Raw genomic sequence first — 26,234 nt, forward strand, 5'->3', positions numbered from 1 at the left:
TCTACTAAATTAGCTCTGCAAACTGGCAAAGATTTCCCTATATTATACATGGTAGGGTTTAAGTCTTTGGTAATACTTCAACAGCTTTATAGTTCCATATTGGTAGACATTTTATCCTAGTGTTTTTAGTAAGTGATGTCATTGTTCTCATCTTCCTCTGTTGATAATTTTTTGGCAAAAATTTAGGACATTTTTAAGACCTGTGGGTCTACTCTTTTTTTTTTTTTTTTTTTTTTTTTAAATAGAAATGGACTTCTGAGATTGAGCTATGAACAGGTGAGCGATCGGCAAAGTTCCATAAGATGTGATCTGTAACTCAGAGTTAGTGGGTGATAGTATGAACCACAGAAAATGTACATGTAAGGGAAATCAACCTCTAGTACTCAATGAGGGGGAAAGTGAATTACTGCGTGGTTGGGAATGCAAAGAATAATGAATTTCTTTCCGGTTCTACATAGAGTAAATTGATGTAAAGGTGGATAAAGAACATGGGTTTCTTTGTATTGATTCCAAAAAACTTTGATTCAGCCCCTGCAAAGATAAATATACTTTTAAAATCAATAGGGCTGGCATAAGCAAAATGTCATTTCCTTCCCGTTCCCCTTCCCCTTCCCCTTCCCCTTTCTTCTGTTCTGTTCTTTTCTGTTCTTTTCTGTTATTTTCTTCTTTCTTTTCTTTCTTTTCCGTCACACCCTTATTTTTGTCTCTTTTGCTGCATAATACAAAATCATGTATTTCTTTGTGATATATTAAACTGATATTGCTGTCTTCAAAAACCAAGCTAACTACAGCCCACCTTAAAGGTATAACCTTGCAAAGCCTTTAATTTCTGAAAGCACAGCAGAAAACAGAACAAGGGAAATTCTACTCAGAGAGTGAATTTCTTATGGAAAAGCTAGCATAAAACCCCTAGGGATAACTCACTGCAACATATATTTCTAAATGAACTTTTTTTTTTTTTTTTTCAGTAGGATTTTCCTCTTTTTCTTCTTTTCTACCTGTATTAAACTGGGTTTGCAAGGAATGTCCTTTGAGCAAGTATCAGAGTACAATAATGCAAATCTATTTTTGTTCTCTTGTCAGTTCATTCACAGACATACTTTAAATCGTATATTGAGAAAAATGTCTGAATATGTGATGGATCATATCTTAATTCGTAGACTTATTGACTATGGAGAAATTTACAAAAGCTATTAGATGATTCAGGAGCCTAAGCACTATTCCTGTCTAGACTCCCATTTCAGTAAAACCAACACTTCTGCTGAGCTCTCCCCTGCTGCCCCAGAGTGTGTTGTGTGCATCCCACAGCCCAGACAGAGAGCGGGCAGTGGAAACCCAAGGAAGGGAATGTTCCAGGCTGGCCCTGAGCCTGTGGGGACAGCTTTGCTGCTGGTAGCTGAAGTTGCATGGCTGTGAGAAGGCAGTTCGCCAGCAATGGAGGAGGGACAGGCTCAGCTCTTGGCACTGTATGTATTGTTCTTAATGTGAATGTTTTGGATAATATCAAACTTTACATATTGGAACAAATCCTAATAGCAAGACCTTAACTGGCACCATAGATAGAATACATGTCAAGCTGGAGATGTGGGAATGCAATCTAAAGTTTTTGTAGAAATTAGTTCTGAAGGATTGTACTGCAACTTCATGACAAATCTTAACTTTTTTCCAGCACACTACAAAAAACATTATTTCATCACATTGCTTTCTTCGCAGGCTATGTTATGGCTCCATCTGGCAGGAAATAAAGGGATTACTTAGTGTTAAAAAAGCAGAAATTGGCAGTTCATATGTAAAAATGTGCATTTATATATAAAAATGTGTCATTACAATGTAACACTGGAATAGTGTTTCCAGCTCATCTTATTAGTATTCATGATTAGTACCACCACAGTAACACATCTAGGTGTCTCCAGCTTCAAAAGAGAAGCTTTCTCAGATTCAAATTAGAGACTAAATTTAAAGCAAGGGATGACAATGAGATAAGGACAGCCATGGGAAGGAAATCAGATGGGCATGAGAGATGATGGGTCACCAACACGATTGGCCCTGAAAGCAAATATTCCAGGGCTCACCTGGAAAAGCATGGAAGGGAGAGATTGGAAGGTGGTTGACGAGGTAGGGTTATGGGCCTAACAGAGGTGGGGGCTAAACCATCAGTAAACAGAATATCCTGTGGAGATATCTAAGGGGGGGTGGAGGGTGGGGTGTTCACATTAGCAGTGGTCTGGACCTGAAAAGGAAGAGACAACATTGTTCAAAACCAGAGAAAAGGATGCTGTAGCAGCCAAGCTGTCAGCCTGAACAAGAGTTTCAGCTATGTAGAAGAGTAAGAAAAGTCACTTCTGAGAAATAATGAGCTGCAGGGATCATCTGGCATCTGGAGAATCTGCTTTTATTACAAGAAAAATAAATGTGAAGTGTAGGATGTTCAGTTCACCAAAAAGTTGTGGCCTCTGTTTACAGGCCATATACAGGGTATTTCAGTCTAGAAAAATTAGCATGATTAAAGCACTTGTTAGCGGCCTTCTTCCACAGTAGCTCTGGGAGTAATTCCCAAGAGAAATCAAGCCTTAGTCAAATGTGGGTGCATGCTGGTGGGGCTCTCACCAACTTCTGGCTCGCTGCACCCATAAGACAAAAGCTCAGCCTCAGTAAGAGGAGCAGCCACCCATCTCTGATCACACCAGAGCAGGGAGCTGGCAACAGTATTTCTGCTTATATCCCTCTCGTTTCTTTTTGTACTTTATTCTTCTCTCCTCTTCTATGCACAGATGAAGTATTCTGTGATTTTGCTGAAGGAAATGCTAAAAGAAGAAAGTCTTCAATCAGTGAATAAATAGGTCCTGCATTTTAAATGCTTGCGATTATCCTAATTAGACAGCAGAGGGCACTCTAGACTTGCTGTTGAAAGTCACACAGTAAAACTATTTATTCAGCATGTAGCAAATTTAACTGCATATAGCTATCTGTGCCTTGAAATGGAGAGCTAGACTGCATGATAGGTCATTCAGTTCTTCCTTCACCCCAGACTCGATTTCCTTGTCTTGTAAAATAGCCAAAGTGATAATACTCCCATGAGTGGGGCAGGGAATGAGGAGGTGAAATTCTTTGCAGATGTACCAATCCCATCATGAGAACTTTTCTGGTTTATAGCAGTGCTTTTGAAAAATGAAGTAATGGAGTCCAAATGCTTCTTTTGGATAAGAAGAGCTGAGCAACCTGACTTCTGACTGGCTTCACAAGTGTTTTAATAGAAAACCCGATTTCTAATAGAATATAGGTTTTATCTGTGACTTATTTAAATAAGACCAAATTTCTAAAGTGATCTCTACTGATGGCATCTATTATAGTATTATATACAAGTAGTTCCTAAATATTTTTTTAAATAGGTATTTTCCTACATTTGTGGATTGTTTATAACTAAATTTTGCTGTCTCTACTGTATGATGTGAAAAAATGTTAAAAGTGCACCACAGTCTTGGATGAACTGCTTGAATGTTAGTGACAATGATGTATTCTAATTACTGGTGATAGTGGTGTGGATGTTAAGGCATATCTCCTACTCTCTTTAGGAACGCTGCTAGATGAAGAAACAGAAAGGACTTTGGACATGGTTTTAAAAGACATTTGGCGATAAAATTCAAAAATTATACATAGTTTTAAAGTAGTTTGTGTTTGCAGATTTGTTAGTGCAATAAATATTAATTATTAGCATTTGATTCAACATCAAACATCTATTTTCTAATGTTGTCTTTTTTTTTTTTTTTTGCTTGCTGTCATATAAAAGCAATTCATCTCTCCTCTAACTTCTAATTTAAGTTATCAAAACTCTGACTAAGAAAGAAGAAAAACCTATAGGAGTTTTTTCTTCAAAGCTTGCATATATCTATAGGTAGGTAGGTGCAGGTGTGGGCATATAACTAACAGGAACTGAAGATTTATAATTCTGAGTAGCAGTAAAAGATAGTGAGATGAAACAAATTAGCAAGTTTTAGGTGATTTTAAAAGATAAAGGAGAATATGCAGGATAAAGAAAAATGAAGATGAAGGGAAATCACTTTTGAAGAGAGATAAAAATTAAAAGAGGAGAGGTGAGAGTAGAGAAATAAGGAAGAAAGCTGCCCTTTGAAGAACTGGAGTAGCACATGCTGGAAGTGAATACAGAGCTTCCCAGTGTGCTTCCACACTTTCAAAACATCACAAAGCTTTCTAAATTGTAAGTCAAATTACCATCCAACTGGTAAATGTGACTTACAAATGGATATAGCTGATGTGCTAGCAGCTATTCTTTGAATTGGTGTGCGTTTATATAAATACAAAACAAAAGAGCAGAGACCAAAATTTCACTGTAAAGAAATAATTGACTAAATTTACACTCCTATTTAGTCATCTAGGGAAGTGTTCTGCTTTTCAAGGTAGCTGAGGAGCTGGATAGAGCCCTTGAGATTTCAAAATGGACAGAATGTCTTTCCCAATAAGCAGAAAAACCTGCAGATTTCAGGTATTTCTTTCACAATATTCATCTCAACTTCTTGGTCGTTCTTTTTCTTTCAGTGTCCAAGCAAAACCTATGATCCACTCATAAAATCTACAAGAGACTTTCCTGATGAAGTCATTAGCTTTATAAAACGCCATCCTCTGATGTACAAATCCGTTTACCCAGTGACGGGAGGACCAGTATTCACTCGGATCAACGTGGACTATCGGCTGACGCAGATTGTGGTGGATCATGTCATGGCAGAGGATGGGCAATATGATGTTATTTTCCTAGGAACAGGTATGACTGGACTTCCACTATCATTTTGCACAAGCCCCACCCTTTAAAACGCTTTTAGTCCAGCAGGTCTCAAATAAACCTGTTGATTAACATATTTTCCCTAATCACGCAGCTTCAGGAACCATTAGATGCCCCCAGTTCTGTGCCAGGCCTTCAAAAAAAATGCTAAGATTGGATGAATTTGTCATCTCAAGAGATTTCTTCTGAGATTAAGATTTTAATGCCTCTTTGTCCCTAGGTGATAACCCAGTTAAGGATCAGAGTACCTGGACTTTCCTACCCTCCAAGTGTCATTCACTACCTGTCTTTATGTTATGTGGCTCCAGTTCCTGTTGGCAGCACATCAATAAGCAATTAAAAGTGGAAAAAATAAATAAATAAATAAAAGGAGTAATTCCTGTTATCAAAAGTGACATGGTACTTCAACATTACACCTCGTGACATTGAAAAGCTAAGAAAGATTTCAGACTGAGCCTAAGGAAACAATTCCACTTAAATAAATTTAAAGATATCTGGATCTTTGATATCTTTGATCTGGATAGGCTGGACCGATGGGCTGAGGTCAACTGTATGAAGTTCAACAAGGCCAAGTGCCGGGTCCTGCATCTGGGGCGCAACAACCCCAAGCAGCGCTACAGGCTGGGAGATGAGTGGTTGGGAAGCTTCCTGGCCGAGAAGGACCTGGGAATACTGGTTGATAGGCAGCTGAATATAAGCCAGCAGTGTGCTCTGGTGGCCAAGAAGGCCAACAGCATCCTGGCTTGTATAAGAAGCAGTGTGGCCAGCAGGTCTAGGGAGGTGATTGTCCCCCTGTACTCAGCTCTGGTGAGGCTGCACCTCGAGTACTGTGTTCAGTTTTGGGCCCCTCGCTACAAGAAGGACATTGAGGTGCTCAAGTGAGCCCAGAGAAGGGCAACGAAGCTGGTGTGGGGTCTGGAGAACAAGTCTTACGAGGAGCGGCTGAGGGAGCTGGGGTTGTTCAGCCTGGAGAAGAGGAGGCTCAAGGGAGACCTCATCGCTCTCTATAGGTACCTTAAAGGAGGCTGTAGAGAGGTGGGGGTTGGTCTATTCTCCCACGTGCCTGGTGACAGGACGAGGGGGAATGGGCTAAAGTTGCACCAGGGGAGGTTTAGGTTGGATATTAGGAAGAACTTCTTTACTGAAAGGGTTGTTAGGCATTGGAATGGGCTGCCCAGGGAAGTGGTTGAGTCACCATCCCTGGAGGTCTTTAAAAGACGTTTAGATTTAGAACTTAGTGATATGGTTTAGTGGAGGACTTGTTAGTGTTAGGACAGAGGTTGGACTAGATGATCTTGGAGGTCTCTTCCAACCTAGACGATTCTGTGATTCTGTGATATTACCGTGCAACATGATTAGCTCCAAACAAGAGAGCCAGGATTGAAAAGAGAGAGGCTAAACTAACTTGTTAGGGAAGAAACCTGCTTTGCAGTCTTTTTGTCAATAATTATGTATGTATTTACATTTTTATGATAACTTAAGGAAAAATTCTGGTTTTACCATAGTAATTAAATTCAAAATCACTGAATAGATCACCCGACAGCATGGCATGCTAAGAATTATTATCATCCCTATTAATAACATTTCTAAAGTATAATCCCTCATCTTATTCCACAGAAATTTCTTGTTCTTAATCCACAGTTTGAAGTTTCCTCTGTTGTAATAGCTCTTATAAAGCACTTTGCACCAGAAGATCTGAATGCTTTACTAAGGTGGCCATTGCCATTATCCCCATCTCACTGTGGGTGAAACTGAGGTACACAGAGGGGAAAAGATTTATCTGAGGATGCGCATGAGCTTTGGAGAAACTAAATCTTTGTTCGAATCCTACTCGTTGTTGGGTTGTGCAGCATTTTGTCTGGAATATAAGCAAATTTAAAGTCATATAGTTTGATAGCTACGCATACCCTGAAGTGATCTGGGGACAGGTGTGAATTGTCACAGAACACTGCCTTTTAAAATGTGTGGGTTTTCTCAACCTTCAGGAGGTTCCCAGCTGCACTATCACATACACAAGTTCAGAGAGCGCCTCTCTCTGTGCATTTATATCTTTCAGCTCAATCCCCTTCATAACTCTGTCTTCCAAAAAAGGTGTGAGACTCCCCTACAACTCAGTACAACCAGAGTGCAGTGGTGTCAGACGGAAAAGTGCATTTTCACAGAAAAGAACATTAATATGGCATTTGCTCCCTGGCTGCCTGGGGAGGCTAGGAATAAAATTTACCCATGATGACAGAAAATCCTTGTTGCTTTCTGAATGCAATCTTTAATATAGTCATTGGCAAATGAAAGTGAACAAATTCAGGCTGTGAGCTGCATAAGATTTGAGAGTACCCATTAAAGCTTGCTTTTCTAGCAATTCTAGAGAAGAAAAAATAATGTAAAACAAGCTATAAGAAAAGATGGGTTATAGCTAAAATATACAAGATATTCTTTCAGTGATTGCAGAGGATGCCTTTAGATGTTTGCTATCCTCTGATACAAAATCTTTCATGGGAATAAAATTATACTGAGAGACCAGCAACCAGAATATTGCCATGTTACCTGTCACTATCCACCACTGGTGCTAACTCTTCAGAGTAATTCATTTGGTTTGGAGGTGTCCACGCTCATAGGTACCATGCAGTCACTAGGTGGCACTCCATAACATGCAGATACTTTTTTATCATGCTTTCGTTAAAAATGAGTTTTCTTCTCCAGAGGCATGTGTTTTTGTTCCATTTTATCTTCTAAACTTGTCCTATGGAAAAAACAAAAAAATTTAAACACAAATATAAAATTTCAAATAGCACATAAAGAAACTGAATACAAGTATACCAAAAACCTATGAGATTTTTTTTAGCAGCAGATCAGAAACTTACTCTGTGTTTGAATGTATGTAACCATGTTATTGTAGAATTTAGAAAGACAGGCACATGCAACCATGCTGCAGGTCTTTTAACATACACAGGCTTTGGAAATTATATCCAAAACAAAACCAATGTCTAATATATAAGGCAAACTGAAATACTATTAACTTTGATTGGTAATATGATCTTCTGCAGTTTGGAAAAACAAAGAAAATCACATTCTTTCCATTACAATGTATTATTTTCCATTATTTCAAAATGATGGATAATGCTTAGCACTAAGCTGTGCTGTGTCATTTCCACAATGAATATTCCAGCACCCAACTCACTTCCGTGTGCAATTTTAAAGTTTTTTTTTTTTTTTTTTTTTTTTTTTTTTTTTCCCCAAGGCCAGGAAAGATTCACAATGTGTAATGGTCTGAAATAATCTTTTTTTTTTTTTCACAGATGAAGAATTCAGGTTGAAATTAATGAACAGAGAAAATTAAAAAAATATTAAAAAAAATAAATCTCAAGATAACATAAAGAAAGAAATTTTGCACTGTTTAAACATTTTTTTCTAATGTTGAATGGAGATTTTGTGCAAAAATCTCCCTAAAATGAAAAGACAAATGAAAAAAATTTTTTTTACGTTACGTAATTTCCCACATTAAAATGAACCCTACTTCTGATTAAGAAGTTGTGCTGATGAAAAATAATCCTATTAAAAAATAAATACATAAATAAATAAATAAAATCGGTTTCTACCAGTTTGGCCCCCTAAACTGGGTCTGTTTAGGGTCAGATGGGTCCCAATTCCAGCTCAAGGAAACATGCAGAAAGATCCAGCTGGGATCATGAATGTGCTTATGAGTGTTTGTATGTGTGTGTATTTGTGTAGCAGCAGTGCTAGACCACCCCTGTTGAGCACAATCTACAATTGTGTTGGCTCTGCCATATGGTAAAACCAAACATATTTTACAGAGTTATGTCGGTAGCAATAGATGCAGGTAAGGATAGATGCCATTTGAAGGCTACATCCTTGATGCATTAGGTTTATTTTCAGTGCACAGTTTTTATTTTTTATTTATTTTTTATTTATTTTATTTTCTAGCCCAAGTTTACAGCATCATTTTAAAAAATGTATATATAAAAGTTGGTATGAAGTAAGAAATGGAGTAGCTGAGTTGTAACAGTGGGGTTTACTTGGTGAACATTTGTTTCAGATGTAGGCACAGTCCTGAAGGTTGTGAGTATCACAAAGGAGAAGTGGACTAAGGAGGAGGTGGTCCTGGAAGAGCTGCAGATATACAAGGTAAGAATTAACAGACACTATTTCTATTATTCAGGGAACTTTAAGGCCCAAACTGGCCTTGTCTGTCTGGTTGTTTGCTTGTTGGAACTAGTTCAAGTTTTCAGAGGGACACTATGTAAATTTTTAAATGTCTTAGTATTCTTTGGTGACTTAATTGAAAAAAATAACAAAATCAAACAGGCCATGATTTTTCAGGCTCATAGAAAGTCCCGTTTTTCCTGCCTTGTTCTAGTCTGCAATCTTATTATGAGAACAAATTATTTATTATTATTGTATTTTTAATGCTGATTTTCCAGTTGTCTCAGCTTTGTGATTATTCTTTATATAATTATAATTTACAAACCAAACAAACAAAAAAATCCACAGATGTGGAGAAGTTCTTTAAAATAAAACACCTTAGGAATTGAGAACTGAAAGAAAATAAAGCAAGTTTTGTTTATCATTGTGTTTTAATCTTTTGGAGTGGGTTGACTCAGTGTTTTTGGCCATTTTGATTTGGTTATTCTGACTGAGAAGAAAAGTCACCAGAGCCCTGAGAACACCATTAACTTCTTCATAAATAGAACTTTTTTTTTTTTTTTTTAAAAAAAAACTCCTTTCTGTTGCACAGGCATAATTTCTGATTAATCTCATTGCTGGTGAGGAAGCTTACACAGACATTCCATTAGAGTAGGAAAATAGAGATGTGCTTTTCCTGCTGATTTTCTTTTCCATTTTGCAGTTTCTTCTTCATTCTTTGCATTCTCACTTTGCTTCCTTTTCACCTTCACCTATATAGCTCTTTTGCTTCACCTTCACCTATATAGCTCTTCTTAAGTTTTCACCTTGCTTTTTCATTAGAGTTTATCTGTGTCCCTGGTGTTTTGATTATGTTCCCGCATATTCTTTCTCTTATTTGCTGTATGAGGTCTCAGCCAAAATTTCTGTCTATGCTAAAGAAATGATTTTGAGTCTTAGAGGCTGTGTTTTCCAAGCATGAGGACAGAATATTTAAAAATTATTTTTGTAATGCTTTTTGATATGTCATGTGTATGATAAAACTTTGATTTAAAAGTTCTCCATGCCTTCTTCTAACCGTCTCGGACACCGATTATAAATATTGCTCAGAAAATACCAAGATTACTCAGTGGCCTGCCAAGTAGTCAGGAGTTTCAGCATGCGCACCAATTTGCTGCATTCTTAAAATATAATGTCAAGGGCGAATGTACCATATCGTATTTAAAACAAAACAAAATAAAAGGTTATTTTTTTTTCTAGTCAGCAGACATTCCTTCACTTTTTTATTGGTAACATTTATTTTACCTCTATGGTTTTGAATCCAGAAAATTAAAGGGGGTGAGGGGCTGAAAAAACATCTCTTATTTCCTAGAACCATATTAACATTAAACAGTAGGCTTAGATTAATTATCTTCTATTAGGAGATAGATAATACTCAGAGCTTTGTCCTGTTCTTACATCAGTCACCGGCAAAAAATTCACTGTCTTTCACAGAAGTGAAATGCATCCTAGTGCAGAACATCTGCCTTTGTATCCCTTAAATGCCATCTAAGCCTTGCAAATAGTGTTTAATAAGAACTTAACTTGATGCAAAGGCTTGTTGCCAGTCCCCAGGTTGGGATAGACTGCAAACTCTAAGAATTAAAACCAGTCATCTTGTAGGTAGCAGACAAAAATTATGGGAGGTATTTTTGTAAGCAAGAATTTAGTGTTTTGTTTGTTTTTATTTTGTTTTAATATTAGTTTAAACCACATAAATTAATCTGTAATTTAATTTACCTTTTGGGTATGTTAGTGTCTGTTCTCATTTTATTAACAAAAGAGAATGTGTAAACTAATGCACTTTCCTAATTTATTTTTTAGCACCCTTCATTTATCTCGACTATGGAGATTTCTCAGAAGCAGGTAATCACAAGCTCATTTAATTACTGCAGGATATATGGTACACCGAACAGTTAGTTTGTAATTTTCAGGTGGCGCCTGTTACTTATTGGCCAAACTTTCCATGGGTAACTCTTAAAATGGATCTGGAAAGAAGGGGTATGTTTGAACTTGTTTCCCTGCCTAATTTACATTTGCTTACAAACAGTAATTTGTGTACCCAAGTTGGTAATTATTCATGGAAACAAATCTTCAGTCATATGGTTGTGGGATTTGTGAATGAGGTCAATGCACATTCATTTTCCGGACACTAGAAATACTTGGCTCTTTACAATCTAGCAATAAATTATTATTATTATTATTATTGTTATTATTTTTTATGTATTAGTAGTCAGGAGAGCTCAGGGCCTCATTGTGCTGAATGTTGTGCACACACAGCCTGCACACTGGCCCCCCCTCCTCTTAATTCACTGTCTAAATCTGGGTGGTCCCCTCCTGGCAGGGGCTGGTCCCAGTTGGCACTCCCCCTATGGGAAAGGGTTTCAGGGCAGCTCCGAGCTCTGTGATGGATCCGTGCAGGCTCGGGAGGCAGCGTGACACCAGAGCCACCCCTTCCGTCCCCATGGAGGTGGCCGGAGCAGCTCCAGCAGAACATGCCAAATACAGGAGGTATTTTGTTGTTCAGGCACGCACAGCACAGCTGGGTCCCATCTCCCCTCCAAAAAGGTGGCAAGCCAGCTGGAAGTGCTGCATGAGCCAGCTCTGGCTCAACAGCAAGCATTTGGACCACCCTTGTCTCAACAAGCAATCCACTCACCCACTGGGGAAAGGGGAGTAATATTATCCTCATATTACTTGAAGATCAGAAGCAGAAGATGATGTTTTATTCACACAAGGTCATCACTAGTTCCCAGACTCATAACGTCATGGCTATGCAGCCCCTTATTTTTAAATGTGTTAATGAACCCTCCTCGCCGTAGATTGCTTCTGTTTTTTTTGACGCAACACAAAGCCAAAAGTGTAAGGGTGTTGAGTGCTGGTGTCTTTCCAGGACGGCAGTCCCCTTTCCATCAGGGATTAGTGGGGAATGGCCAGTTCACACTGAGCCCTGAGAAACAGCTTACAGTAAAGGAGGAATTCTCCTTATTTTTTTCAAAAATCTGGGACAAGGTTGAAAGTCTGCAAGTGTGGCACTGAGGAAGGGAACTTTTTAACCGGGCTACTTGGAGAAAGATCCTAATTCATTCGCTTTGCCTGATTTGCAGCAGCAATTGTACATTGGTTCCAGGGATGGATTGGTTCAGCTCTCTCTGCACAGATGTCACACGTATGGGAAGGCTTGTGCAGACTGCTGTCTTGCCAGAGACCCATACTGTGCCTGGGATGGAAACTCCTGTTCCAGATACGCCCCCACTTCTAAAAGGTAAGAAAAAAAAAATACCATGTGCTGCAAAAGATCTTGCTGCTTGCAAGAATTTAAGAGGTTCCCAATAAGAATGTGTCACCTTTTTCACCTTTTTTTTTTTAAATTACTTAACATAGCATGTCATTTACCTTAAAATTTGATCAAACTCTGGCCATGTTTCATATTTTCTGCTTGAAGAGCTGTGAAGACAACATAGCATTGTTTAAGTGTGTGTGACAGTAACTAAGCTACTGCAGCTAACATAATAAATCCATCACTTTCCTTTTTTATGCTGAATTCTTTAAGGCACAAGATGCTCAGATCGAGGGCCAGGTTGTGACAATGGAAGAGAGATGTGAGAGCCTCTCATGAGCTTTTGGTTTTTGTTCAGGGCACCACCATAGTTACGAAGCAAAGTTTATCAATCCTGGTGTTGGGACTAGATCATCTTTAATGTCCCTTCCGACCTGAGCCATTCTATGATATTACCACTCTAGTATCACAGAGTGATCAGCAATGAAATGCATTTAACTCAATAAATGAAATGCATTTAACTCCCTGATCTAAACAAACAAGCTTTTCCTATCTGATTTAACCAACTCAGGTAACGTAGCCCACTCTCCTAAATTTTATCTGTGGTCTAGCCATGAGAGGGAGACAAAGGTTTAAGTAGTGCGATTGGGCTGCAGCAGGAGCAGTTTTTCTACAGTGACAGAAGCTTTATCTGAACTCTCTGTACCTACCAGCTAGGGCTGCAGCATGGATCTGCATGGAAGAAGAGTGTGCTGCAGGCTCCAGCAGTGCATTACCTAAGCTGTTGATTCTATGTGGGATGTGCCTGTTGGAGTTTTTGGCTTCTTTAGCCATTGCTCTGAGCTGGCTGATTGAACTGGAGTCCACAGCCTCTTCATTGCTCTTTGCACGAAGCCTTCCTGACAGTAATTCTTGTAGCGAGGGTCAGAGGTTGCAGTCTGAGCTCAGGCTCTGGAACGAGATTTTCTACCTCAGGGGCTGCAGGGCTGGGACCTGAGCAATTAGACAAAGCATTGAAGTTAATGAGTCATAGGTTATTGTGTCATGGTGTCAAGGAACTTTATGTGTTTTCCCTCAAAGCCAAAGCAAACTAAATTCAGAGAAGCGTAAATGAAAGGAGAAAAGCAAGTGTTCAGGCTCACTGCAAAGTTAGTCACACATGAGGCCTGCTGAAGTCTGAGGTGGGCTGGAGCATGGAGATTGATGGTCCATGCTTTTCAACAGATGTGCAGTTTGGTGGGTAGGCCAAAAGTCTGTGGCTCCGAAACAAAGGATGGGGTGGCCAGCCTTGGGAATCCTCCAGTAGATCAGCTGGATGTTTTTCTTCCATCTAGCAGCCTGTGCTTCCAGCGTGTCTACAGCTTTTACCACAGCAGACAGCTCGGCCTTGGGAACCTGCTCTCCTACTGAGGCATTGCTCTGTAGATTTGAGGTCTTGCTCCAGTGTGACTGTGAGAAAGGGAGCTCCTCCCGGGTCTCCAATTATTCCACTGAAAAATTAAAACATCAACATGTTTGTAGCTCTTGGGAGATAAATGCAATCATCCACAGAGGAAGAGGGGGTTTTGTTTCTTTTTGTTTTTGTTTTTTAATACTGTGACAGTAAAATTACACTAAATCACAGTGAGTTTAAGTAACACACTCAGAGGTTACCAAGAAAGTTAATTGTGGAACCAGATCATTGACTTAAGCTCTTTTTCTATACATGCAGATGAAAGATAATCAGATTTGGCAAATTTTTGTTGGCAAATTAAAATATAAGTTTTCTCCTCTTCATTTTAATGGCAGATTTACTAGTCAGTATTATCTTGGGCTGATCCTGAGCTCAGGTTTTATTATGACTTGTTGAACCTCAGATCTTTTTCATGGCACAGTATCAAGGATGTTTCCAGATATTTCCAAGACTGTCCATCCCAGCAAGAGACCTACACCCAGAATGGACAGTTTAAAAGCAGGTTTAGCTGTTCTTTCTGTCACTATATGGCACATTCTTTATTCCAGGCAGATTTATTTTTTTCTCTCTTTTTTTTCCCCCTCTCTTTCCCCTCACAGCGGTTTACCCAAATCACAGGCCCTTCTCTTGATGTCAGTTGTACAAATCTCTCTAGGCCACATGCAGCTTTGAGGGTGAGGCTGGTTTTAGTTAAGACCGTAATTGTCAGCAGTAGGGTGGTAGCAACGTGCATCCACATCTGCTGAGCCCCTCTGTATTTTGCTGTTGAATTCCAGCAATTATGCCTGAAGTGTTACAAGTTTTCATGCTCTTCCCGTAGGCGAGCCAGAAGGCAAGATGTCAAATATGGAGACCCTGTCGCACAATGCTGGGATGTGGAAGACAGTGAGTATTTTTGCACTTTTCCTTGCTCTTTTGTCCCTTTGACAACAGAGTTTGCTTTAAGGGTCCCTGTTTGTCTGTGAAAACATGCTAAACTGGGGAAAATAACACCATTAAAGTAGCTGCCTTTCCTGTGATTCAGATATATTTCTCAACCCACAGTGAAATTCGTGGAGCCAAGGTTAGGGCAGCACCCTTGGATGCTGTATGGGCATCCCTCCCCAGCACCCACCCAGGCAAGGGAAAACATCACACACATCACTACGAGCAGTTATTGGGACCTTGGTTAATTCAGAAACAGGGAAGACAATCCCACAGAGAAACCCTCAGGGGCAAAGTCAGAACACACCAACTTTTCCCCTTCCATCACATACACTGGATGCAAGTCCTAAGACCCAGCTCCAGCTGCCAAAGCAGCCCCTTCCCCCCCCACAGCTACTTAAATACTCCTGTTATTAACAAGAGCCTACACCCCCTCCTATCAGTTCCCCCCCTCCCTTTCCCACACCCTCTTTTCGGGTGCCAAAGAATCTGGCTTGCTCCTTTGGCAGCTGCAGCAGTTCCCTTGCAGCGTGCACTGTCAGTATGAAATCCTGTGGTTACGCAGCAATCTCTGTGGCAGCGTAAAATAAATGAAAAGCATTCAAAACCAAGTTTGGGTTTGTCTGGGGCTCTTATATTTGCTTATTAAAGTGAGCAACCCAGTCAAAACAGTATTGATTGTATCGCTGAGCTCAAGCTTTGATTCAGGAAAAGCCACCACTTTCCATTGATCTGGTGATTTTCATACCGCACCAGTGCTGGATGCCTGCCGCAGATCTCGGCGTGAATCCCTACAGAAATCAGAGCTGCTTGCCACAGGATCAAAGCTTACGTCTGTTGCACAGTGTAGAGGACCCTGGCTATACATGTGCACATATAGACATAGTCACAAAGTCAGGGTAATGTCTCATTGCCATTAAAGACAATGGCAAAACTCCTGTTCATTCCCAAAAGGCCAGAATTCTCCCACTTGCTGCTTGCCATCACTTCCAAGCAGTGGCATCTGAGACCGTGCAAAGCTCAGGGTTGTAGAAATGCTAGCAGAAAGGCTGACAATGTCACGTTTTTCTGGAAAGATAAAGAGATACTGGAAGAGTCAGTTTTCCTAGAAAAATGTAAAATGACTTAGCATGCAAATTGGTATTAATCCTTATCCATGACATGGCACTACCAAGAGAAATTTCATCCAGCTGGGGACAACCCCTGTGTGCCATAAAACCATGAAGCTGACCTGTGCCACTCCAGGCTCTTGGCTTATTTATGCTATTTGTGATAATTAACAACATTATGGCCCCAAAACCTACTTAAATTCAGTGCTCCACTGTGTGAGATTCCATCCCAGAAACCGCATTGGCTGCATGAAGTTGTTTGGCTCTACTAAAATCTCTGTGGCACAGTGAAATGAAAGAAAAGCATTTAATGCAAAAAGCTTGAATTTCTGCAGATCTCATATATGTACATATTATATTAAAAAAAAAAATCTAAAATTGTACCCATTTTATTGTTGAGCAAACCTTTATTTTAGGAGACGGTGCTGCTTTCACCTTCCTCTCTGTTATTGGCAGGATGTAAGAAACAGCTTTAGTCTGATGATAAGGCAGATAAGACACAAATAAGACAGCCTGAAAAGGAAGATGGAGTTGCAGATTTTAGCAATGACTTGCTCAGGTCTACCAACCCCCAAGAAAGAGCTTAGATCTGCTCGTGTACTTTAGTGTTTGGTCTGAAACATACTACAGAGAATTTCAAATTATACTGAAGGAAGTCAAACTTCAGTTGACTTTAGCCCTGCAACTCCTTTAAAGTGTTTGAGAGGAACAAACCAGACCCTACGATGTACCTTCAGCAGCTGCTCCACCTCTCTGAGGTTTACTAGTTGCATTACATAAAGGAAAAATATAGGTCAGATTTTAAAATCCTCAAAGGCAAAAGCTTCAGCTTTAAAATGGAGCAAGCTCGTGATATAGGTTTTATTGACCTCCTTAAAAACCAGTTGCACTGGAGGAAGGTTAGCAGCCGCCTCTAAATCCTCATAGTTATAGTTTAAGCTAAAAGTTAAGTTTCCTTTTGCTTTTTTATAATTCACTCACTCTTATAGCATCTGTTCTGAATCAGGCTATTTTCCCATTGCTTTAAAAAATAGGTCAGGGTTAATCTCCTGTACCATGTTTGCTTTCCAGGCATTAGTCATGAAACTGCTGATGAAAAGGTGATTTTTGGCATTGAATTTAATTCAACTTTTCTGGAATGTATTCCTAAGTCCCAGCAAGCCTCTATTAGGTGGTACATTCAACGCTCTGGAGAAGAACATCGAGAAGAGGTAATTATAGTCATCAAGACAAGTTTCCTCTGTAGAGAATTCAGCTGAGTATTGAAAGGCTGGAGTTACTGGGATTAGCCAATGTTTTACTTTTCCTTGCCTCACCTTAGGTATTGCATAGCATTCTGGTAACACCATTTGGGGAAGAGAGAAGCCATTTGCACTGGATCATAAGCAGATTTAGATACTTACTTTGACTTACATGCTCATTCTATTAAAAAAAAAAAAAGGAAGAATAGACAAATTAGGCTTTAAATACTGGTAAAAAATACTAAAAGTAAAAAAAAAAAAAAAAAAGACTTTTTGTTCAGTAACTAGTACAACTACTTCTGCAGGCAAAAGTATGTTCAAACCTCTGCTCCATTTAGTGTCTGACTGCCTTCCTTTATATTGTTAGGCACTGTAGCTAAGAATTGCTTTGTATGTCTTGCTGCTTCTCTCTCTGTCTCCCCAGAGAAGGAACAGTTTGTGCAGCAAGGACCTTTTTTGTTTTGTTTTAATTTTTTCTTGTTTGGAATCTGAGGATTTTTCTGAAATGGCACTCTGTGCTGAGGCAGAGATGTCACGTTAAAGAATTGCACCTTGCAGCTGAAGTAGAAAGCCGTGAGATTTGCGATGGCCCTTAACTCCTGCAGGAGGCAGTTCTGGGGTCTGCACCAGTGGAGAAGTGCTGGAAAAACCTCCAGGTCCTCCCTTGCCACCTGTGCCATGTCCTGCAGACTCCTTTCTGGCCTAGTGACAAAGGGGCCCTTTTACATGCCCAAAAGGTCAGCGAACTGGGACTGATCGGACTGGGTTTGAGAGAGTTTCAAACCTCAGGAGCCTTCATAGCCTTTCTTTTACGTGAATGATTTTGTGTCAGAGGCCAAGTCCTGCTGTGGCTGCAGCCATGGCAACGGGGAAGGAGAAGAAAGGAAAAGAAGTGCCCTATCAAATGAGCTGCTCCCAGGTGTTAGATACGCTTTTTTGTTAAATGTTCATCCCAGACAAAAATTAGTTTAAAAGACAGGAACTATCAAACATACAACCAGTCTTCCACTCTCAATGATAACCTGTCCTGTGAGGTTTTCTGAGTGCAGAAAGTAGTCTAGTTCTTTGTAAAAACTGGGGAGATGCAAGCCAGGGCAGATGCCCATGAGAGCATCACCTCTGGTTGAGACCTGCCTCACTGCTGTCATCCCCTAAGCACCGCTTGTAGCATGAAGGGAAGTCTGCAGGGATGAAGCCAACTCAAAGTTGAGACCTCAGTTACAGCTTGACCCAGGAAGCAAGAGTAAAGGGATACGAGTCACCTCTGAGATTTCTCCATAAGAGATATAAAAGCAAGGCTGTATATTGACTATGACACTGCATTGCTTTTAATTTACTCCCCTTCTCTCACTCATGCTTTGGATTGGCAAAGATTCTTCCCTCTGCTGGGAATAAACATCTCACTAATTTATAGACACACTGCTTCCCCCAACATGCACTAAATATCAAAGGAAGGAGCTTGCTGGTCTGAAACACCATCTCTAACCTCCATTACAATCCATACTTGGAAAAAAAATTGTGGTCTTCTGATCAGCAGGCCAACCATGATCATAGCCACAGGTGGTTAAAGTGAAAACCCAGCTAGAAGTGTATCAGCCTTTAAAGACCTATGGGCATTCATGGTATGTGCTTTAATTGATTTACCTTTAAGTGTCCTGTACAGAAGACTCTGTGCTCTACTTCCCTAAGGCATCAGTTTGCAAATGCAATTACATATTTGATCAGAGAAAAAAAGTAAAGTATTTGCTTAATTCAAACCATGTGTTTAAGAGTAATTTTAAAAATAAATTTAAGCAGGTACTTTTTTTTTTTAAATTCTGAACAGTAGTTCATATTAAGTTATGAGGAGACCCAGTCATGTTTTTTAAATAATGCGTCGCAACTACAGCATGTGTCCAAGTTCCTCAGAGCTACAAACTTCACCTAAAGCAGTCAGTTCTCTGTGAAGAACATAATATTTCTGTATCATAAGAAGCAGCACTTTCGAGATTTGAAAGCCTCTTATGGAGTGCTGTTTCTAAGTTTTACCTGTGTCAATTTAGGAAAAAATAAATAAATTGATTTTCTCCTATGTCAAACGTTCAGGTGTGCACCTGAAAGTCAGGAAGCCAAGTTCATGTTTTTTTTTTTGTTTGTTTGTTTTGTTTTGTTTTGTTTGATTTGATTGCAAAACAAACAGCAGATCAAACTGACTTTTGAACAAAGTTAGAGCAGGCTATAAGCCTATATAACATAGCTTAATGTAAGGCTATGACATTTTTTGCCAACATTTGTGTTTCTAAAAGGTTCATTGTGGGAATGACTGGGCCCCTGCTCCCAATTTTGCACCAAATACCAGTAATCCAGACACCATGATTCCTCATACTACAGGAGTGCCCAGCGTGCCAAGGTTGTGATCTAGGGAGAGAGGATGGAAATGTGCACTTATGTGTGATGGCATTTGAATCTCCAGCAAGCGCACAGTATACATCTTTGCACATTAGCAGCCTTCCACAGAAATGTTTACTGGGCTTGCTCTGTGTAAACAGTCTGACATCTGTTTGTATGAGAAAAGTAAAGCTTTGCTAAAAGGCTAGATTAACCTTTGAGGCAAATTTAGAAGAAAATTTGAAGAAGAAATATGCAGACAGATTTTCTACATTATGAATGCTAACAGTAGGCAAATAGCTTCTTACCACATATTGTCCCTAAAGCCATAGCAGTGTTTCTGTGATCTAGCTTTGATAAAATAGAAGTTGGAGCACATGTTCCGGAACTCCTTGGGGTGGTTTTGTTATTTTATTTTATTTATTTATTTATTTATTTTCCCAGTCTTTGAAGGTTGCAGCTTGTATAAATGCGTATGCACACATTGACAATTACAGGATCAGACCACTTAAAACAGTATATAGCTATTAGTTTTGCTTGATTCCTGCCAGAGAATTCTTTTTCTTATTTTCTAGTGTTTTGACCCAGTTTAGTTCCAGTCTCCTAAGAACTGGAACTCATCCTGAGTAAACTCAGCTTTCACATCTCAAATTACCATGTTGGGACATTTCATTTTTTAGAAGGAAAAGAAAAAAAAAAAGAGTTTTTTTTTTTTAAAATAGAGTTAATCATATATGAATGTCATGTTTAAAAATGCATGTACCTGAAGTTAAATTCCTAATTTCAGATATGGCTGCCTAAATAAACCCACCCTCTGTAGAAAAGCTGAGCAATCACTCTTCCTGTTAAAGGGAATAAGATATTTGCAGGTTAAAATGTTAATCCCTTTTTAATTTGGGCATTTTTAAATTAAGATTTTCAGTTTTTCTAATTTGAAATCTATCTTATCAGTGGAAATGAGTTCATCGGTATTAGAGCCTAATTGGAGGCCTTCCTGGAAAATTCAAAGACAGGCATAGTAATTGACTTTCTTTATAAAGTACTTCAATTTGACTGAAATACCATATGTGACAGCAACAGGGTAGTCATATTTAATGTGTAGCTTGATCTTTGCTTAGCCGATGCCTCACCATAACTTTTCCCATTACAATTATATTTTCTGCTCCCTCTCCCTTCCTGCAGCAGATTTCTCAAATAACACTGTGCATTATTTCAGTGCGTGTCTTAGCAGTGTAACTTATTGTGATGACGATACCATGCTTTGCAAATGACTCTGTGCACCTGGAATTTAGGTTACGGACTTTTAGTTCCAGGGCTGTAGCTGCAATGTCTCAGCAAGTCTTTAAGCCTCGCTTTGCAAATAGACAGCTACGCACTCTCTCTGACATGTACTACAGCTTCCTGAGGGAAGGAAAAGGGCAAAATCCAGACTAGATGGGAAGCGTTGTGCCCAGCAGGATGTCTCCAACATTTCACCCTTCGGGTCATGGTTCAGAGTGTGACTTCCAGCCAGAGCAACCTGTGGGGAGGGACAGGATCTCCTGTGGTCCAGGAGCTGTCACCAGGTCATTTTGCTGCCAGTGGGAGTACATTTCCCTGTAGTTTGGGGCTGTTTTAAGGTCAGGAGTCAAATATCTAGTGCTTTTGTGGTTAGTGTTGCTCACGCAATTGATCATGTTTGTTCCTGTGCTTGCAGGGTTAGTCACCGAGATGAGAGAGAGCGTTTTGGCGACTGGAGTTCATAAAAAAAAAAAAAAAAAAAAAAAAAAAAAAAAAGTGGGGATGCCATTTCTACATAATGACTTAAAGTGCTGAAGTTTCCTGAAGCTTAAACTCAAATATTTATTTATTTTTCCTGAAATTCCTATGTGTTAGGTATATAATAGGTATCAGGACTGGAAAATAAAACAAGTGCAGGGCTCCCTACGAAGCCCTCAGTTTTGGTGCTTTGTGGCTCTGGAAAGTGGTAGGCCCCCTGCTTTAGGCTGGCCTTCACCCTGGGCCTCCTGGGGCTTGGAGCCTGCCAAACTGCCATGCACCCATGCAGGGGACAGAGCAAACCATATGGTCTGAAGTGACAGAACAGGTGTGGGTCGCTTTTAACTCTCTCTTTTCTGGTAATATTGATACCTGGAGGTGAAAATAAATCCGCTGAAAGGCAGAAGAACATTCCAGTTTCTTCTGCAGCCATTCTCGCCCTGTCCCATTTTCCTGCGCCACAGCCTGGGCTGTTTTTTTTCTGACAGACCCAGCTCAATGACTGCCTAACGTTTTGGTAGGTACATGAACATGACTCACTCTTGTACAGGACTTCTAGATGGGCACAAGAGCATGACCCCTTCAGGGAAGAGCTGTTTCCTTTCAACATTTTAGCCAGACTAAGACATTTTTCAGTTTGTCCAGGATCTGTGTCCTGTTCAGTTGACCTTAGTGGGTGTATGCTGTTGAATGAGACATAAGTTTCCATATCTTTTTGTGGCTGGAGATTCTTGCATCATGATGGCTGTGATTTTCATTGTTATAAACATCTGGTCAGAAGCATCTTGTGAAAAAAAGGTGCTAAAGGATGCTTAGGCCAGCCCTAAAACCTAAAAGTCAGATGAGAGAGCTGAGTAAGGAAGAGGACATACACCAAGGTCTAAGTTTCTAGTAGTATTTTCTGTCACAGGAGTGAATTTCAGTATTTTTGTAGCAGACACAGGCTTAATCCTTCGGTCGATAAGAAACAGATCAAGAGTGGGAGAAAATAAGATTTATTCTGCAGCCTAGGGACTAATTATAGCTCTCATGCTTTCACTCTTTTATTTTATTATGACTCATTGGCTTGGCATTTTTTTCTAATACCTTGAGATCCTTAAGTAAGACTAATATTTTTGACAGTTTCCTAAGGGGAAAAAAAGATGTAACTCTGAGCTGCTATATAAGGTGATATTTCTGCTTTCATTTGAATATATTGGGGGGTAAAAGTTTAAAAATTAGTCATAGAATGAGAAGTTAGCTTCACCTTGAGAATAATAGAATGCACGTGTCTCCATAATGTCACTACCAACAACACATTCTTCATTTTAGTTGTGAATTCTTAGTAAATAAATTTTAAAAAAATGTTAAAAAAGAAAAAAAAAAGCAAAGAAGAAGTAGAGAAATTAACTCTACAGCTGTGATGGAGTTACATGATTAGTTTACCAGGACAACAGAAAAAGGTGCATATAACAATAATTCCAACAAAAGCAGAGTAATCTTTATTTCCGCTCAAATGGTGAGGATGAATAAGAAGGCAATAGAAAAAACAAAGTTGAATGTGAATTCTCAGCAAATATTCCTCATTTCTCTCTCCCCCCTACAACAGTTTGTTCAGGGTTGCTGCTACCCCATGATTAGCTTTACCTCTAACGTTTTTTCACATGGTGATTGATGAGAGAAGGCAGGCTTTGAAGCCACTTTCTTCTCCCAGACAGGTGCAGTGTTTTAACTGTGAAAGAGTTGACATGTGTATTTGTAAAGAGGGAGCTATCTAAACACATCATTAGCAAAGGACAAAAGGCATTGACCTAACCTGGTGCCACAGCACTTTCAAATCCTTGGTTGTTTTCCAACTTACTGATTGTTTAAAGATTTGCCATCATTATTGGCAATGCCTATTTTTCCTCTATCGTTAAATTCAGGTTGCGAAAATCTATTACATGGAGATATTTTTCCTTTGTCAAATATTGCCAATTCCTATGGCATGTGCCATGCTTTATTTAGTGTAATTTTAAAACCTCAAGTGCCTACCATAAAGGATTAAAAGTACAAAATGCAGATAAAATGTTTTTTAAAATCTGCTCCCACTCCCGTAAAATAGAAAGTTAATGGTAATCAATTGCTTCATTTTTGTGGTTTACAATTGGTTCCCAATTGAACAAAACTATTTCTCTCCTGTTTAATTTTTACTGTATGCTGAAATTTAAGCATGTCAGCAAGCTTTTGAATTAAAGCCGTGCGCTTCTGAATTGTTAAACCCTATTATAAATATTTAAGACAGTTTAGATGGTATTGATTATAACTGGGGGGAGGGGGAATGAATCCACAGTTGACCAAAACAGAATGATGTCTTTAAGTAGTCTTTTCACTCTCCTCAAAATTTAATAAATGTGTTTTACATCTATAGGTCAGGAACCAAAGAGCACATTAAGCATTCAAGTGAAAGGTTAAAGATCTACTACCAAGTAATGAAATGCCAGTGTTTATGAAACTCCAGAGCCCTATGGGGAAAAAGTAGAGAGGAAACAGGAAGAGTTCTGAACCTATGGGTAAAACAACATAAACAGGATACCAAAAGAGAAGTGAGGGGGGAAAACAATAATGAAGTGTTGCTCAATACGTGTGAAATCGGAGCCATAATTTCATGCTACCAGAGGATAAGAAAGGAATGAACAATGAAGGCCCAGAGAAGAAGGAGGTGACAGTCACTGTAAATCAATATCCAAGGTTAACACAGGACATTCTGTAAGAATGCTGCTTCATTAAAAATAGGAGCTGTGATGGGCTGGAATTAGGGGACACAACCAATTTAGCCTCTGTTAGCTTTCTCTGCAGTATCCTGAGGCAGAGGGGGGCAACTCTCTGAGTTAACACATTTACAACTAGAAAGGGACGGCTGCTACACAAACGGTAAATAGTTATGAGTAGCAGGGTGCTGGACTTAGGGGTCCAGTCATCTTTTCAAGTCTAGATCTGCCATTATTCTGCCTTCCTTTCACTGAAAATAGGCGAAGCACTAGTGAGGGCTCTTTGGCTTGGTGCCGAGCCAGCCAAAAGAGCCAGCTGGAGCGCTTCCAAGTGTAGGAGGTACACAGCTGTCAAGGCACTCTAGACTACAATACTGGCAGAGCCACGATAGGCAGATGCTACCGCTGCAATTGCATCCAGCCCTGAGCTCAAAGAGATCTGTCCAGTTTTCACTGAAACAATGTGGGAACTGGGTCTTTGCATAGAGCTTTATGAAACCCAAATGTCTGCAAATTAGCTTCACCTTCCCCCCTCTCCCTAAATTCCTCAAACTGGGGGTCTGTAGGATTTTCCATTGTTAGCATGAAGCCTGGGTAGAAAAAAGGGGCTTCCTTTTGCAAGGCTTTCCTTTTTTTGTGGAGTACAACAGCACAAGGAAACACCTGCCCTAGACATATTTCTGCCTACAACTACTTATCTTTGGGTTCATTTATACCTTTTATGCTTCTGTTTTTACTGTAACTATGAGGAAGGTGCATTTACGTGGGATGAAGTGTCACTATCTGATAAAATTGAAGACTACTGTCCTATGCTGTAGCTTCTGGAAGAGAAAATTTGGTCTTTTCTAATCTGTCTCCCTGCTATCTTCTGCGTCTGTTCTTCTGTTTTGACCATGATTTCTCTGGTTGGAACTCAGTGTAGTAAATCAAATACGGCTGGTGCTCATGTAGCACCTGTTGTCAGAAAATAATCCAGGAATTTTCAGAATTTGCAAGATTTCACCCTGCTGGTGCCAGTAGGCATGATTTATCCAATTTACAAACAAAGAAACTAAAGCCCAGGGTTGACACAACACTACCAACATGTGTCAGGATCCAAACAATGCTTGGCCACAGAAGCATGCAGCCAGAGCCATGTTCTAGCATAGGTTTTTGTAGCATTTGATTTTTTCTCACTGATGCAGTCAAAACAATTGTAGTACACAGGCCAATATCTACCTACCTAATCTATAGGTTGCTGAAGATTGTTATAGCTGATACAGGCTAGCAAGGAAAACTCTCTCTCTCTGTTCATGTATTACTTAGATACACGTGTGTTATATCTTCTGCTGATCTTGAAAAGGTCTCTTAAATCATTTAACCCTTCCAAAGTCCTTATCAAAGAATATCAGAAAATGGGAAAGCAAAAGCCCTTGGAGGGGCACCTCATCCATCTTTTTTGCTCCAAGATACCCTCTTATGATAAAGTACCAGTGAGTTAGAATCATAACAGATGGAGAATCATATGTATAAATACATTTTTTCCCATGGAGTAGAAGAGGGAATTGTGTGCAGATTTTTTCATAAAGAAACAGTGTGTAGCTTACCCACTGTGAATAAATCTAATTTAGTCATCTTTATGCCTCCATGATCTTCGTTCTCTGAAGTCTGTTGGAGGGTCAGATATGCACTTCGGGAAATTTTCCAGATTCTGTGTTGGTTCTCTCTGCCCCCACCCCTCTTTTTAAAGCCGGTGCTCAACCTTGTGCAGAAGTTTTTCTTCATTATAACAGTACCACCAGCAGCTCTGAGGCTGTGATCAAGGCACTGGCTTTGCTGTGGGCTGAGCAAGCGGCACCCCAGGTCCTTCGGTGCTGTTGTGGCCTGCAGCCTCTGTGCGGCAGCAGAACATCGCATGCCAGGGAGATGACAGCTCTGTGCTGGAACAGGATTGTTTTCAAAGGAAATGCTGGTGGTGGAGTCTGGGAGTTAGGGCTCTGCTTTCTGCTTACACCTCTGCTACTAATCTTTATATGGTCTTTGGCAAATCATTTACTTTCTGTGTTCCCCAGCTGCAAAAATACTTAGATGCCCAGTGCCCCATCTTGTTTTTATTGTATTGTATTGCATTTCCATTTCTATTTCTATTTATTTCTATTTCTATTTATTTTATTTTTTTAGTTTAGTTTAGTTTAGTTTAGCTTAGTTTAGTTTAGTTTAGTTCAGAGTTAGGTTATTTTGGAAATCATTTTCAGATCACCAGATATGTAACATATCTTACAGTGTTATTACTTTAAGGTGCACATTATTTTTTAACGTGTCATATCACACTATGTTTTTGGAAATATTTCCATTCATAAATGAAACTGCATTTCCATGCTGACAGACTTCAGCTCTCACTTGCAATCTTTTTTTTCTTT

General features: G+C 39.5%; 1 protein-coding gene across 1 annotated transcript in view; it reads left to right on the plus strand.

Annotated features, from left to right (window-relative positions):
- SEMA3D (semaphorin 3D) overlaps positions 1 to 26,234 on the plus strand; it is a 107,833-nt gene that overhangs the window by 79,400 nt on the left and 2,199 nt on the right. Inside the window, 6 exon segments of the mRNA XM_040548169.1 lie at positions 4,555 to 4,777; positions 8,850 to 8,938; positions 10,799 to 10,840; positions 12,082 to 12,239; positions 14,528 to 14,592; positions 16,812 to 16,951. Coding sequence (XP_040404103.1) covers positions 4,555 to 4,777; positions 8,850 to 8,938; positions 10,799 to 10,840; positions 12,082 to 12,239; positions 14,528 to 14,592; positions 16,812 to 16,951 — 717 coding nt within the window.

The sequence above is a fragment of the Cygnus olor genome, chromosome 1, assembly GCF_009769625.2.
Source record: "Cygnus olor isolate bCygOlo1 chromosome 1, bCygOlo1.pri.v2, whole genome shotgun sequence".
Lineage (NCBI taxonomy): Eukaryota > Metazoa > Chordata > Aves > Anseriformes > Anatidae > Cygnus > Cygnus olor.